The 16,798-nt window shown below is 37.4% G+C and overlaps 1 protein-coding gene across 7 annotated transcripts in view; it reads left to right on the top strand.

Moving 5' to 3' along the window:
• Positions 1–16,798, top strand: part of LOC120525759 (CAP-Gly domain-containing linker protein 4-like) — a 159,629-nt gene that overhangs the window by 35,615 nt on the left and 107,216 nt on the right. For 6 of the 7 annotated variants that reach the window (XM_039748340.1, XM_039748342.1, XM_039748341.1 and 3 more), the window contains exon 4: positions 7,837–7,930. In XM_039748340.1, coding sequence (XP_039604274.1) covers positions 7,837–7,930 — 94 coding nt within the window. Of the gene's footprint in view, positions 1–6,614; positions 6,634–7,836; positions 7,931–16,798 lie in introns of those variants that run through there. The other variant, XM_039748343.1, reaches the window with a different exon arrangement.

The following is a 16,798-nucleotide window of genomic DNA, read 5'->3' as shown; positions in this document are numbered from 1 at the left end:
ACTTAGTTGATTACAGCCTATAAAGCAGAGATGACCAATGTTGCTCCCGGAGGGCCACAGTGGCTGCAGGTTTTTATTCCAAACCAGTTGTTTAATTGTTGCCAATAATTTAATTTCATGGTTTGCTAGTGTTTTAACTCTGCAATGACAGGTCATTCTCATATTATATACTTTTACCTTTTCTAAGGATACCATCCAAATTTTTTGAAGCCTAAAATGGATAAGTAATTCTCAGACCATTTTTTCTGTTCAGTTTCCTTCCAAGTACTTTATTAAACCAGTGTTTGTGTATGTGTGAATACACTCGGGTGTAAATAGAAACAAGCTAGATGGAAAGCTGCTGGTTCTTTTCTTGTATCTTGTTGCTAGTAAGGAGCAATTAAAAATAGCGAATGCAGCTATATAAGACTAAGCAGTAAAGGTTAAAAATCTTAACAAGTGGGACAAATGAAATGAAGCAGAAAAATACTGTTTGAGCAATAACTGCTTCATCAGCAATACCTGACTTCCTCATTAGCAATTGGGTTGGAAAAAAAACTTCAGCCACTGTTGCCCTCCACTGCTCTAAAGATTCAGGAAGCATCTTGTATTGCTGATAGGATGTGACCTAAAATAAATAAATAATGTGGTTTTTATGACAGCCATATGTAAAAGTAAAGTACTACTTGTTTGTTTTAAAGTACAAATAAATTCACAGCCAGCAAAACAAGTTTTGAAAGGATTATAGTATGCTTTTGCATAAAAAGTGATCAGTTCACTCCATAATAGCATGCAAGGGCTCTCTTGAAAGCTGATAATCCTGAGGATTTCTGTTATCTTATTAGACAAAGACCTGTCAGTCACTTTGATATAAAAATATGGTGTCTAATCTATTACAAACACAGATTGACAATTACTGACATGTACAGTATCTATTAGACAGATAGGGGAAATTCACATACTCCAGCAGCAGCATACTGATAAAAACAATATTAATTAAAGAGCAATAAAAGCTCAGTGCAAGTTAAAAAATGTAAGGTGGAGAGTATGAAGCAGGTATAACCATCGATAATCTTGTATAGTGTTAAAAATTACCCCCCTGGGTGGAATTGAAGAGTCGCATAGTGTGGGGGAGGAACGATGATCTCAGTCTGTCTCTGAAGCTGCTCCTCTGTCTGGAGATGATAATGTTCAGTGGATGCAGTGGACTCTCCATGATTGACAGGAGTCTGCTCACCGCCCATCGCTCTGCCACAGATGTCAAACTGTCCAGCTCCGTACCTACAATAGAGCCTGCCTTCCTCACCAGTTTGTCCAGGCGTGAGGTAACCCTCATCTTTATGCTGCCTCCCCAGCACACCACTGTGTAGAAGGCACTTGCCACAACCATCTGCTAGAACATCTGCAGCATCTTATTGCAGATGTTGAAGGACATCAGCCTTCTAAGGAAGTATAGTCGGCTCTTTCCTCTGTTGCCAAAGGCATCAGCATTGACAAGGAAATTGTCCTGTCAAGCAATTATTACAACTTACAGAAGCGGATCCATGAGGTTTATAAAACCAGACCTCTCCTCTTCTGAAAGCTGATATGCTGAAGAATTTGACCTGCACATCACTTTGGTATGTAAACACATACTAGGGTAAAACCAAACTGACAGCATGTGCAGTGCAAGTTCTCTTTTAAGCATTTGCTATGGCATACAGTGATGAATGTACAACAATTTGAAAGCCCCCCCTCCTTTTACTTTATAAAGTAAAAACTTGAAACAAAGATCATAGTTATCAAGTATAAACCTCCTTCACACTTGAGTAGGTTGTGCAGTGGGTATTTTGAAAGGCAATGATGACAAAGAGAAAAGAAGAAAATGTATCATTAACACTAGAATTACCAAAGTCTACAAAAAACTCGTAAACCTGGCCCACCTTAAACCCGCTCGCACCTCTCCATCAGTGTCTTTTGTTTTGTAAATGTGTCGCTAAGCACAAGCAGCACACAACCTACTATCCCATTCCCCCCACCGCTGCAGAAACAGCAAAAATCGCTCTGCCAGCTCAAGCCTTGTTTATCAGGGAGTGAGGTAGTGCCTAGAGCTGTATAGGTTAAATATATTGTTATTTGGAACACATGCATTTCATGTGTGTTCCTTGTCGATCAAACTGAGGAAGCTCGGCGGTCTACTTGTGACTTAACTGTGTAGGACGATAAGTAAATAAATCAAGGTAAATGACATTCGATCTGGCTTTTATATAAATAACATATAAATGTTTCTTATGTAAAGTCCATCACACAACATAATCACAAACAGGACTTTACCCGATATGTTGGCAAGCTCTGTAATCTGTGCTGCTTCGTTGAAGGACAGGTGTGAGGCAGACTGACTGGCAGGATGACACTGGACCTCTTGTTGCATCCAAACAGTACCATGTTTTGCCTTTATGCCTGGTACAGCTGCGTTATTCTTATGTGAGTGGACGTTTCTTGCGGGGATGGGAGGGCTTCTGTTCTCTTTTTCTGATGTTAGAACCCTCGTCCTCATCTGAGTTCACCTCTGTTATAGCACGTCTTTATTTGAAAACAGCAGTGTCAGATTGGGGAGAGCGTGAATATGACTGAGAGAATAAAGCTGAATAAAAAAAAAATTGCTAACCTTTACAAGCACCATACATTTACACCGGCTGTTACAGACTCAAATCAAATGTGCTGTATGTTTTTATTGTATAATAGTAACAGTAAGAGCAGCTCACTACTGAAAGCGTTTATATTATGACGCAGCAAGGCTCGAACCTGTGACCTGTTGATTATAAGTCAGCAGCTGTTACCGCTATACTACCAAAGCAGTCATAACAACGACATACACTAACCCGATTTCTTTTTCTTCCGTTATAGTCTTGAATAAAAGACACTTGTTTTGTTATACTTGTACCTTTTGTGAAAGTGGTTATTTGATATTTGGACTTCAGTCTTCGCACATTATACACTTCATGTCTACATTTTGTCGTTCGTACTAAACCAGGAAAAAAGTTTGTCTTTTAGGTATGTGTTCAACGTTTCTGTCATGTTACACTTACATAGATCTTTTTAGACACGGAACAGACATGAAATACATGTGTTCCAAATAACAATACATTATTTAGCCTATACAGCTCTAGTTCCTAACTCACTCCCTGGTAAGCAAGGCTTCAGCTGGGAGAACAATTTTTGCAATTTATGTGGCGATGGGATAGTAGGCTGATTGCTGCTTGTGCTTATGATAAAACTTATAAACCGAGCCCACATTAAATCCCTTTGCACCTCTCTGTCAGCGTCTTTTGTTTTGTAAATGTGTTGTTAAGCCCAAGCAGCCTGCTATGCCATCCCCCCACTGCTGCAGAACTGGCAAGAAGTTCTCCCAGTTCATGCCATGATTATCTGGGAGTGGGCTACCTAGAGTTGTATTGGGGAAGTAATTTCATGTGTGTTCCGTGTCTACAACAATCTATGTAAACACATTGTTAAAACAGAAACTTTTCATGTTTTAGTAATAAATGACAAAATGTAGACATGAACTGTATAATGTGTGAAGGCTGATGGCCAAATATCAAACACTTTCACAAAAGGTGCAAGTGCAATTCGACAGCTTCTGTGGTGCAGTGGTAAGAACTGCTGAGTTACAGTCCAGAGGTCATGAGTTTGAAACCAGCTCCCCTGCAACTTTACCATTTTGAGTAGTGAGCTGCTGTTATTGTCAATAATATACAATAAAAACATACATTTGATGTGTGTCTGTAACAGGCGGTGTAAATATCATTGTTTCTGCTCACGCTGAATTAGTATGTACCATATGGTCCATTATGTCAAAGCTGCATTGACAAAAAACAGAGACCTAGGTATATATGATATTTAGAATAATTCGTTTTATGACCTGTATAGTACATTTCAGAAAACATTGTGGCACTGATGCAACATTATTCATATTATTCATATTTATTCACATGCCTTCTTGCAGTGACTGCGTTTTTTTCCTGATCTTGCCCAGTCTTCACATTTTGGTGCATGGTGGTGGTTCTTTTGTACTCCAGGACATGCAGAGGAAAGAATAGTACAGAGAGGTCAGTTCTGTGCTATATACAATCATCAAATTCAAATGTTAACAGTTCCCACACACCCAAGGGCCGTCCTTCCTACATTTACAAGTCTACCTGTTGAAATGTACACACTTCTGTCTGCTGTGGTTACTATTACATTGAAGGGGCGCCTGACATTGACTGAGTTTGCTTTCTTGGGTGAAGTGGCGGTCTTGGAACAGAAGCTTGTTGATGTTGCATCCTCTCTTTGTTTTTCCATCACCTTTTCTTGTAAGAAGCAACAATGATGTTCCTCTGCAAGGTGAGCAAAGAACACTTTCTTTTCTCGGTGCACCGGTGCATGGCTTGTACAGTACATGTGCATTGATCGCCGCCAAGTCAAGCTTGTTATAGCACAAGCAACCGGCCACCTGTGTGCTCCTGCTCACACTGAATAAGCTCATGCCTTCTGGTGCATGATGTCATGATTTTAATTTACACCAGCTGTTACAGACACAAATCAAATTTATGTTTTTATCATATAATATTGAAAATAAGAGCAGCTAACTACTCAAAATGGTAAAATTATGAGGGAGCTGGTTTTGAAATCACGACCTCTGGATTATAACTTAGCAGTTCTTACCACTGCACCACTGAAGCTGTCGTATTTCAGTTGTACCTTTTTTAGAGAAAGTTTTTATTTGATATTTTGGCTTCAGTCCTCACATATTATACAGTTCATGTGTACATTTTGTCAATTATTACTAAAATATGGTATAGCAGGCTGCTTGTGCTTATCAACACATTTACAAGATAAAAGACACTGACGTAGAGGTGCGAAGGGATTTAAGGTGGGGCAGGTTTGCTGTTTTTTTCGTAGGCTTTGGTAATTCTAGTGTTAATAGACTACTGACGTAATAACACTTTTTTCAGGTTACTACGCATTCACTGCTAGTGGGGTAAAAGTTAACACAAATAAATATACTACATCTAATTACTCTCTGAAACCTGATCAAAATCTGGAGTGAACCTCTGAGCAAGAACAACTTTTGTTGTGTTGTTCAAGTGCCTGGTCAGGCAAGAGCACTGATTTAAATTATTTATGTTTCTAACAGAAAAATCCTGTTTGCAAAAGTAGGTGCTTTAAAACAACAAAAAAAAAAAAAAACGCTGAGGATAAAGCTCTCTGTTTAGAATATTTTGGTCCAAGATTTTGATATAATATGTTCAGACATGCATAAGTACATTTTCCTTTAAACACTGAGTTAAATGTAATTCATTCAAATCCATTAGCAGGTTATCTGGCACGTCAGATCGCAGTTCTGGACTTAAAAACTTGCTTAAACTTAACCTTTAGTTGTGTTTATTTAGTTTTCATCCATGTTTTAATCTCCACCTTCGCAGATGACGTCTTTCATACAGGGTCCCAGCTGTGCCCACTGTTGATTTAGTTTCTGCTGAAGCACATGGATGCTATCATAATATTCTATTCCATGTTGTTTTCATTCTTGCAGGTTTGGTGTGGAGAATATTCAAGTGCTCAGAGATATCATCCATTTGTAACCATTCAGTTCCACCACCACATTCTCTTTTTAATCTATGAAAAGACCAATTTCCATGCACATTTCATAACAAAAGCTTGAGTGTAACCCCCGTGTAAACACCTCTGTGTGGTACAGGAAGCTATGGCTAACATTGTGCTGACTTAGCAAGGCACCAGACTGACAGTGATTGAGTCCTTTCACGTGAATTGAATTTACTCTTTTGATGACAAAACTCTTGCCTTGGTCAGTTTTAAGTGATTTGCTGATAATAACTTCTGATGTACAATACAGTGAAATACACACAAATTTTTACTTATGCTTGATTTTTTTTTTTTGGAATTTGGCAATAACCTCTACTCCCCCAACACAACACAATAAAGGTGCGCCACCAGTGAATTGACTAACCGTGTGAGCCCAATCCACTTCAAGGATCCAACCAGACATTTGAAAATGTCATTACCAGAAGTTGTGTCTGTCATAAGAATCAGTTCAACAAACAATTCAATGACATTCAAAGACTTATCAACACCTCTGACAAAAACTGCAAGTTGAGAGTACCATTGTTACTGGTGTGCCTCATCTATTCTGATGGAAAAACAAGTAAATGCCTTTAATTTTTCTTTTATTTGCCTGTCTAAATCTTGCATTAAGTACGTGACTCTCTGCTACAGTTTGTCTTGATAGACTTAAATTAGTAAAAGCTTGTAACGTATTGGGACACATGAGTTCAGCTGCCCTATATGTTTTAATGAATATCCCTTTAGAATGTTGGCAGTAATATAGCCTTCTTTCACAGCTGCATCATTTGTCCTGTGACAATGAGTGAAAACAGACTTTTGTTTAAGAGCTGCAGTTACCTCAATGACTTTGTCTGTCCATAGCTGTCCTGAATATTTTTTTTTTTTTTGAACCATCATTTAATTATTCACGATTTCAAATATTATTTTTTGGAACAGCCACTTGCTGTGAGCAAATTTAGCAGACAATTTGTGGTTTATTTCTCAGAAAGCCCTCATTTTTGACTCATCAGACTGCAGACAAGACCAGTCCTTCAGGCTTATTAATCAGTAAGGAAATGGCTTTTTTGTGTTAGCACTATTTAACATTAATTTTTGTTATTGGTTGCTGGGCGAGGGCTCAAAGCTTTATGTGGGTAGTACAATGTGGAATTCTAACATGCCTTTCTGCTTGACATGGCATGGGAAGCAGATGTCACATGATCTTGATGTCTTTTTTTTAACTACAATTTGCTGGTGCACGCAGCAGAATTGATAGTGGAAACATTATGCTAAAAAATTAAAATGCTCATAAAAAGATGCATCAGCTACATGAGAAAGTTGTTGCCTTTAAAATGGCTAGCTGGTGCACCAATAACTAATTATTTTCAAACTTCCATTGCCAACTAGTTGCTGGAGCTAGTTGACTGCGATTGCAGGCATAATGGGTCAGCTCCATCAAATGACATTGTTCTGAGTGCAAGCATTATAAAATGCTTCTGCAATATTTAAAAAAAAAAAAAAAGGATAATTTTTTTGCGACAGGAAATTGTGCTCTTAATTATATAAAAATACACACACACACTATACTCACTTATATGGTAGTTCTAAAATGGCATCCATGAGTACGGAATACTCCCATTTTCAAATCAATACTTCCTGATCTTCGTGTTGAGATTGTACTTCTATTATGGAATGGTTTATCTATGTTTTTTGGGGTGAGAGAAAAATGTTGTAAGAAATTCATTTTAATAGAAGTCCCACTTTACTCTTCAGTTTAATTGCCTGTGTCCCTCACCAGCATGCTTTCACTACCCCTAATTTTCCACTTAGACTGCAAGAAAGGTAATGTTGTGTGGTTTTGTGCTATTTTACTGTATGTCCTTATTTAAATGAAAACTCCACCCACAACAGTCACTTTTAACAAACAAGTGAAAGCGAATGTGCCCTTCACTGAAGAAAATAGTACAAAGAAACGTTGATAATCCGTACTTTCTAGTTTTTATTTTTGTTAACATTAACATATCTCAAAAAAATGTTTTCTGAAATCAAATTTTACCACTTTAGTGGATATATTTGGTAAAATATAAGACTTGTAACACATTCAAAGTATTTTTTAGACTTGGTAAGAAAAATGCTTAATTTAGAAATACAATAGCAAATTAATCTGTACCATGTTTCCTTGTAGCCGTTGCCCAGTATGTGTGTATTAGGCAGACAGTAATTTTATTAAAAGTTAAAAATATTATGAATACTGCTACTTTTCTCCCGCAGATTCTGAAAAGAGGCTGCCAAGTAAATGACCGTGATGGCCTAACAGATATGACTCTTCTCCATTATACCTGCAAAGCTGGAGCTCCAGGTATTGGTGAGTAATAAAGTTATTAAAATTCATACATACATATGTTAAACATTTATCTTCTCATATAATGAAAGAACTTGTGACAATTTCAGGAAAATTAATGTAATATCTACCTTTTAAATCCAAATTGTTCTGTTTTAATAAATTTTAAATATTTGGACTTTGTATGTTTGATTTTACACTGTGGCAAATTTTATAACTCAAACATTGCATCCATTTCATGTTTAACATTAAAAAGCACATTGTACATGCTCAGCTTCCCTATAAAATGGCAAGTCATAAGTGTTAAACCACAATTTCAAAATGCCTATTCTTTTCTTGCTTGAGAAATATATGGGTTCTCTATGTGTGGGGACTGTTTTAGGCATAAAAATCACAAATCATCTTGGTACAATATACAAAAGAGAATTGGTTACCTTGTTAGTGAATATTCTCTTGCATAATCACATTTAAACAAGTTAGCAAATGTACACATAGTGTAATATTCAGGTGTATTTGGGGACTTGGATAACTAACTTCAAAGCTGGATCATTTAAAATTTTTAATGATGATTCATATGCAAAAATTGAAGAATGCAGTTACATGTGTCATTTAGCACTAAATACATGCTTGTTAACAGTGTTTTGCGTACCACATTATTAAAAACATAATACAAATAGGCTTTTAATGGCTCAATAGCTTTCATAGATAGCACATTCCAGTTCAAGTGATATAAAAATTACACCCCTTTTTGTCAAAATTAAGAGTGTGTCGTTTTTCATTTCACTAATAAGGAATATGATGAAACTAATCACTCGGCACAAAACTGTGTAAACAGTGGGATGTGCTATTAAGCTATCATTAAAAATATGAAGAAGGTGTATATTCCCAGTCACAACAAGTATTGAGGAAAGTCTCATATGTTACAAGGGAAGGTGGTAGTGGATAATCGTACATTGCATCAAAATGGGCACGATTCAGTATGAAGTTTTACATGCTTTTAGCACACTCTGGTTTAAACTAGTAGACAGACCCAGTGGTATACTAAGTATACTTATTACAGCATCACTACATCATCTGTGCTGTCACTGGCAGACTCTTTGCTTAACCAAGGTGACTAACCTGAACTACCTAAGATTTTACTTCAGAGCAAAATTGATGCAAAGAGCACTGTATGACCAAACTACCATGATATGCCTGGTGACTCTTGTGAATGTGTCAAGCTGCAAGCATGGTGTAGTATAGGGGTGCCTAATGCGTCGATCACGATCGACCAGTAGCTCGCAAAGGTAGTGCAGGTAGATCGCGTTGCATTCAAAAAAATTATTTTTTAAACGTTAGTCTATCATATATCCTCCCTATGGCATTTGCCACTTGATTGAAATACAGGGCAGCCAGTCTGAGATCTCTTCTCTTTTAACACACTGATCATCCTACACTCATGATCAAACGCGCAAGCTACTGCAAAACTCCGGCTGTGATGTAGTTAGCTTTCCAATTTATATCGACTAAAGAAGGGATTTTAAAAAAAAAATTGTTTGGGGAGGGTATGGGCTGGAACTGGAAGATGATTTTTTTTCTCGCAATGTCACAATCGAAGTGCATTTGTCTGATCTGTCAATCTATCCTTGCTATTCCAAAGAAGGAAAATGTGGAAAGGCATTTTCGAACTGTTCATAAAAACTATGAAACTGACGTCCTTCCAAAAAGCGATCTGAGAAAGAGAAAGGAGAGGGAACTAAAATCGCAGTTAATCGGACAGCCGTCATTTTTCACTCGGCTGAATTCAAAAGTTCTTTGACTGCATTATTCGGCTGTACTTATTTATGCGAGTCAGCCTTTTTCCACATGATGATTATTAAATCCAAATACTGTAGTGAGCATAAATGTATTGAATTGTTATTGTGCCATAAAGGTTATTCAGTTATGCAAGGTATGACAACACACATTTTATGTATAAAGTATACTCAGTAAATATATATATATATATATATATATATATATATATATATATATATATATATATATATATATACTGAGTATACTTTATACATAAAATGTGTAACCTGATCATTTTAAAAGTAGCTCGCAAGCTGAAAAAGTGTGGGGTACCCCTGGTCTAGGCCCATCTGTGTTGTGAATTTCTGTCTAATTGAAAAGAAAAAAATAATTTGTGCGCTGTCATACTTTATATTCTTTGCTATTTAAATGTAAATAATTGCATTTTTGATTATAAATGTATGAGTTATTACATATTTTCACTGTGGCAATCAACTTTCGTTACCTGTCTTATTACACTTGCTGAACAAATGGGCGCTAGCCTAATGTTACTTAATTTTTTACCTCTTTTGTAAGTCGCTTTTGATAAAAGTGTCTGCTAAGCAAATAAATGTAGGTAGATCATTTCAACCTGGTCATTTTAAAAGTAGCTTGCACGCCGAAAAAGTTTGGGCACCCATGGTGTAGTAGATGCATGCAAAATGACTGAAATTAAGAGGAAGATAAGACAAGATAGACATCTGCCTCCTAAGCACTGTTCACAGTGCAGCAATTGTCAAAGTTGATGTTATGAGGAAATGCCTTGAGCTGTGGTAGACAACAACAACACTAGATGGTGTGGGTCAGGTTCTGACATTAAACCATGTCATGTTTAAGCATAGAAAAAAAAATTATATGCCGGTGACTGTTTGAAAACATTTCATACAAAGCACATATGCAAAATCTGGACCAGTATAGTAGTGGATATTAGACATACCTTTCCTAATGTGATTATGTTTGTTACACATAATACAATTTTTTGTTGTTGGAAAAAAAATCAACACTTTTGCCTCATTTTTCTGGGGGTAAACACAACATTCATTTCATAGCATTGCATATTTCATTGCAGAAAATTTATGTGAGCCCAATTTGTCCGCATTGATTAATTTATTATTCTGTACTACAGCCCAGAACCTTCAGTTTTTGTATAAATTAAGATTGTTCAATTTTATAATGTGGAATTAGGTAGGATTTCTTTTATCATATATTTATCTGCAATTACCACTGTAACTGTTGTTTACTTCCATAACGAGTCATAGGTTTGGGGAATTGTAAACAAAGTATTGGTTCATGAAGAGCATGTCATACTTTTATTACTGATGTCTACTCATAAATTTTATCTATACTAATAAAAGGCAAAGCCCTCACTGACTCACTCACTCACTCATCACTAATTCTCCAACTTCCTGTGTAGGTAGAATGCTGAAATTTGGCAGGCTCATTCCTTACAGCTTACTTACAAAAGTTAGGCAGGTTTCATTTTGAAATTCTACGCGTAATGGTCATAACTGGAACCTACTTACGTACATATATACGGCCATAGCCTGCAGCTCGGTGCGTGTGAGGCGGAGTTGCGTCCCTCATCACCACACCTCCCACGTAATTGAGTGCCTGCCCATATAAGGCCGTCTGTCAGCAGCAATCCAATAGACACGCTGCCGCTAAATAGTCGCGGGTGAAGAACTGTGCTTATGCAAATGAAGATGAGATGGTCAGGGATAGACTAGTGTTTGGCACAAACTCCGCGAAAGTGCGAGAGAAACGTTTAAGTGTCGGTTCTTAGCTAACATTAAATAAAGCTGTGGACATAGCACAAGCACAGCTGAGAACCTTCGATGCATGTACTACGAGCGGCTCACGTGAACTGACTGTGAATGCAGTACGCAGAGAACAAGCAAGAGCTCCAAAGATCGCTGAACAAAAAACGCATTACACAATTGAGAAGGCAGCAAAAGAATATGAAGCAAGTGATGCATACAAGCATATTCATAAGTGCAGCTACTGCGGAAACAAAGCACGGTGTAAACCTTAAGTTTAAATTAAGTTCATAGACATGCTCTTGCTGGCGTTTGTCATGCCTACGTCGAATATGATATTCGCGAGATACAAGTTTAATGAGAAGACGCAGGGTATAAACGAGACTTTTGATCACTTTGTAACAGAGTTAAAATTGCTGGTGAAGGACTGTGCTCATGCAAACGAATCGGAAAGCAAGGTGTAAAGCTTAACTTTAAATTAGGTTCATAGATACACTTCCACTGGCGTTTGTCATGCCTAAGACGAATACGATATTCGCAAGATACAAGTTTAATGAGAGGACGCAGGGTATAAATTAGACTTTTGATCACTTTGTAACAGAGTTAAAATTGCTGGTGAAGGACTGTGCTTATGCAAACGAATAGGAAAGCAAGGTGTAAAGCTTAACTTTAAATTAGGTTCATAGATACGCTGCCACTGGCGTTTGTCATGCCTAAGACGAATAAGATATTCGCAAGATACAAGTTTAATGAGAGGACGCAGGGTATAAATGAGAATTTTCATCACTTTGTAACAGAGTTAATATTGCTGGTGAAGGACTGTGCTTATGCAAATGAAGATGAGATGGTCAGGGATAGAATAGTGTTTGGCACAAACTCCGCAAAAGTGCGAGAGAAACTTGCCAAACAGTGCCGGGTCTGAGCTAACATTAAATAAAGCTGTGGACATCGCAAGATCACACGAGATAGCACAAGCACAGCTGAGAACCTTCGATGCATGTACTACGAGCGGCTCACGTGAACTGACTTTGCAGGACTGGGAAAGGTAAACCTGTGCATGCAGTGTGTGATGTCTTAGATAAAGAGGAAGGCGAGCTGTTTATTGATGCAGTAAGAAAGGAACAACCCTCTGAATCTAAACAAGCCTTAGTAGACATATCAATAGGAAAGCAAGGTGTAAAGCTTATGCTTAAATTAAGTTCATAGACATGCTGCCGCTAAATGTTCGCTGGCAAATCCACAACTTAATACCGCGAATGCCTGTTAAACATCTTAGACTCACGAGTACCCATTTGGGTAGTGAATACTTCGATGAATGAAACCTGTTATCTTTACAACGGTTGACAAACACGGAATATAACTTGAACACAACACATCCTCCAAATGCAAACGTGATTGAAAGAAATAATGATAATTAAATCCTTGATGACAGCAACAGTCATAACAGTGACAAAACTATTACATTGACAATCATGTTATGTTATTTTTAAAATGTTTCCTTTTCTTTTTCATAACTTCTTTAACATACTACTTCTCCGCTGCGAAGTGTGGGTATTTTGCTAGTATGTAATATAATTTACATCTGTAACATTTCCTTGTTCGAGGTAAATTGTGAAAAAGATTGTGTTATCTTTTGTGAGTTGCTTTGTAAGTCAGCCTAAATCTGACCAGTTGTGTTAACCCGTCTCGCAGCAATTCACATACCTGTAAATCATAAGAACACAAAAATTTAAACAACTATTTAAATATAGCTTTATTAATTGGTAATGGTTTTTATACAACATGAAATAAGCAGATTAATATTTCAGTATTTTGCTGGGCTTTGTCCTGTTTATTCATTGGATATGTAGAGGGGATATCTGGTAAGATCCGTTAACACATCATTACAGTATGGACTCCACCATTAATAATTTATCACATACCGTAGATCCTGTTATATAAGCCGAGAATTTCGTCCTAGATTTTTGGCTTGGAGTTTGGGGGTCGGTTTATACAACGAGTATCGTTTCAGATTCAAGATTTCCAGCGCAATGCCGGTTTTGCCGATGAATACGGAAGTAAATAATGACGAAACCACAGAGCCATCTTTCAGATGAAGAAGTAACTTTGCATGCCGGTACTTTAAATTAAATAAAAAATTTATTCAAAAAAGTGTTTTAGTTGTTGATTTTATTAATAAAATTTATAATAAATTATCGGGAAGTTTAAAATGAAATTTTTTGTTTTGATTTACGATCAACATCTTGCGTTATGAAACGGATGCGGTCACGTGTATCCGCTTTCGCGATAGTAAACAAACAACCGAGAGCATTAGTAGCGTCAGTCGGAGCCCAGATACATGTGTTTGTGGATGTAATTTCCGTCATTGCAGTGATTTACCTATATATATAATTAAGACCATGCAAGCAAGACACATAATTGCTAAGGAAGGAAGAGAAGGTAAAAGTAAGCGATCGCAATCAAAACGAAGATGGACATTGTGTGGAAATATCTCATCCCTTACTTCAGCCCAAAGATGTCAAATTAAATGGTGAGTACAGTATGAAATTGTTTCTAGAATAGAATGCCTTTTATTGTCACTATACGCATCTACAATGAGATTAAAAGCAGCTCCTTCAGTGCAGAAAAAAGTTCTGCATAGGGCTTGTATGGTTGTTTTTTAGCTTTAGCATAACGCCGGATCTGCGGCCCCGCTTCTGCTTTCTTTCCCTCCTCCGTCTATGTTGTCGCCTAGACCCGACAACAATCCACGGAGAGCCCGCTGGTCTCGCTATGTTGTCTGGGATGTTGTGCGTGTGATGAAAAACACTCGAAACAGATGTCTGGCTCTGGACACCGATATCTATAAGGTTCTGAATGGTGTAGCGGATGTTCGCCAAACCGATCGTGCACAAACAAGGACAAAAAAAAGTACAAAAACAACAAAAAAGTGCACTGAAAAGGAGAGCCCTGAGCCGCTGTGACCATGCGTGCCGCCATGCTCCTAGCTTAATTGAAGTAGGCTAGGCACTTTTTATAACTTTTTGGCTAGTACATTAGAAAAATGATTGGTGTTTTGGTAAATTATGCACATTATATTATATATCAAAAATGCTGGCAGTCTCAAATTCTCGCCGATAAACATTATAAATATACCCGAAGAGACACTTTTAAGGAAATTTAGAAAATTTTGCTTGGAAAAGGGGGTCGGCTTAAATACCGGTCATCGGCAAATACATGTAATTTAGTAGGTAGAGAAGGGGTTCGGCTAATATACCGGGTCGGCCTGTATTCCGGGATCTACGGTAATAAAATGTTAATATGTGTATATGTCATCTGCACCGGTCCTTTAATGTAAACCGCCTCAAAAGAAGAAAGAATGGAAGTCATATCACAAATATTTACGTGTGGACCACCACACTTTTGTACCAGACAGTATGCTGCAGTTCATAAAAGTTACTAAGTTGCTACTTAATGTAGTAACATTAACTTGCAGGGAGTAGATATGTAGGAGTACCATGAGTAAGCAGCTCATGCAGAATAAACTTATGTAAAATGTTACTGTCAGAGATTGAACAAGTGATACTGCATCAGGCCTATATAATATAATACTAGTTTGTAAGGTGGAACATATAACGCAGATTATGAATATCTACACTAATATATTATACTGGCTACATTATTCTTGTGGATTTGGAAGAGTGGCCTAAGTCTTTGAATTAAAATGGATGGAAAATTAACTGAAAATAATTGTGCTACCGCAAAGTAAATAGAGGAGGAAAAAAAAGCCATAACAGTCTCACCAATTTCCGTCCCAATGGCTGTGAATTACTTCCCATGTAGAACCAGAGAAAATGCCATTTTGTTAAACTGTGGTGAGTTAGATACAGGATGTCCCTCAGCTCTGGTAGCAGGCATTCAAAAAAAAATAAAGCTGTCTTAGCGAAATGCAAGATGGCAGAATTTGTAGAATGAAACCAAGATGGAGGTCTGAAACTCCCGATATATAGAAGTAATCTGGAAATTGTTTTACCAGAAACAGGAAGTCCCACCTTAAAGGGTCAGAAGCTGTTACATATGTGTCTTCCCCATTCTATTTCAATGGGTTGTTACTTCTACAAAATGAACAATTTACTATTCTTTAAAAGGACAAAAGCTGACAGAAATAATTGAATAGACCAAACAAATGGCAAAAATCATGTAGCATTACTACGTGTTTATATTTAACAGATGTTTGAAAATAGTTGCATTCCTTTTTCTTACTTTTAAAGAATTGTGCTGTCTAATAAGCAGCTATGTAAAGGATTTTAAAAACTGATTCTGAACAAGACTGAAAGCTTCCAGCCAACTGGCAGTAGCTTATTAACACTAGAATCCCTGAATCCTACAAAAAAACTCATAATGCTGGGCCACCTTATACCCTCTCGCACTTTTTGCATAAGGGGCTTTTGTTTTGGAAATGTGTCGATCAGCAATGGCAGCAGGCAAGCTGCTATCCCATCTCCCACCGACGCAGCTTTAGTTCTCCCAGCTCAAGTCTGTTTATCTGGGTGTGAGGTTCCTCATATTGTATAGGTTAAATAATACTTATAAAGCACATGTACTTTGTGAGCATGTCCGTGTCAAAAAAACACAGGAAGCTCTGCAGTCTACTTGTGACTTTACGCTGTAGGAAGGTAAGTAAATAAATCAAGGTAAATAACATTCAATCTGGTTTTTACATAAGTAACATGTAAATGTTTATCATGTAAAGACCATAAGAAAACAATCAAAAACAGGACTTTTCCAGATACCTTGGTGAGCTTTGTAAGCACTGCTTTTTCTTTGAAGGACACGCGTCTGGCACATTGACTTGGATGACAGGATGATGCCCGACCTGTTGCTGCATCCAAACTGTGCCATCTTTTGCATTTTTGCCTAGTGCAGCTGCGTTGTTCTTAAGTGTGAGTGGACGTTTCTTGCAGGGAGGGTTTCTGTTGTCTTTCTCCAATGTAGAACCCTCATAATCATCTGAGTTAACCTCTGTTATAGCACATCTTTATGTGAAATCAGAAGTGTCAGATCGGGGGGAATGTGAACATGACTGGGAGGATAAAACTGAATAAAAAAAAAAAACAAAAACCGCTAACCTTTACAAGTACCATAAATTTACACCAATGACTTTAATTGCGTTTTAAATCCACTCTTAGATAGGTCTCCTGTCACAGGTAGGTTGACATCAAATACTGCAAAGACAATTACACAGTTTTTAACTGACCACAACCTATCATACCCCTGGAGGTTTCTAAACCCAAACTCGAGAACATATTCCTTCTACTCACCAGTGCATCATTGCTACTCA

The sequence above is a fragment of the Polypterus senegalus genome, chromosome 3 (assembly GCF_016835505.1).
Source record: "Polypterus senegalus isolate Bchr_013 chromosome 3, ASM1683550v1, whole genome shotgun sequence".
Lineage (NCBI taxonomy): Eukaryota > Metazoa > Chordata > Cladistia > Polypteriformes > Polypteridae > Polypterus > Polypterus senegalus.
The sequence above is the reverse complement of the archived record's forward strand: the minus strand, read 5'-3'. Positions and strand labels throughout refer to the sequence as shown.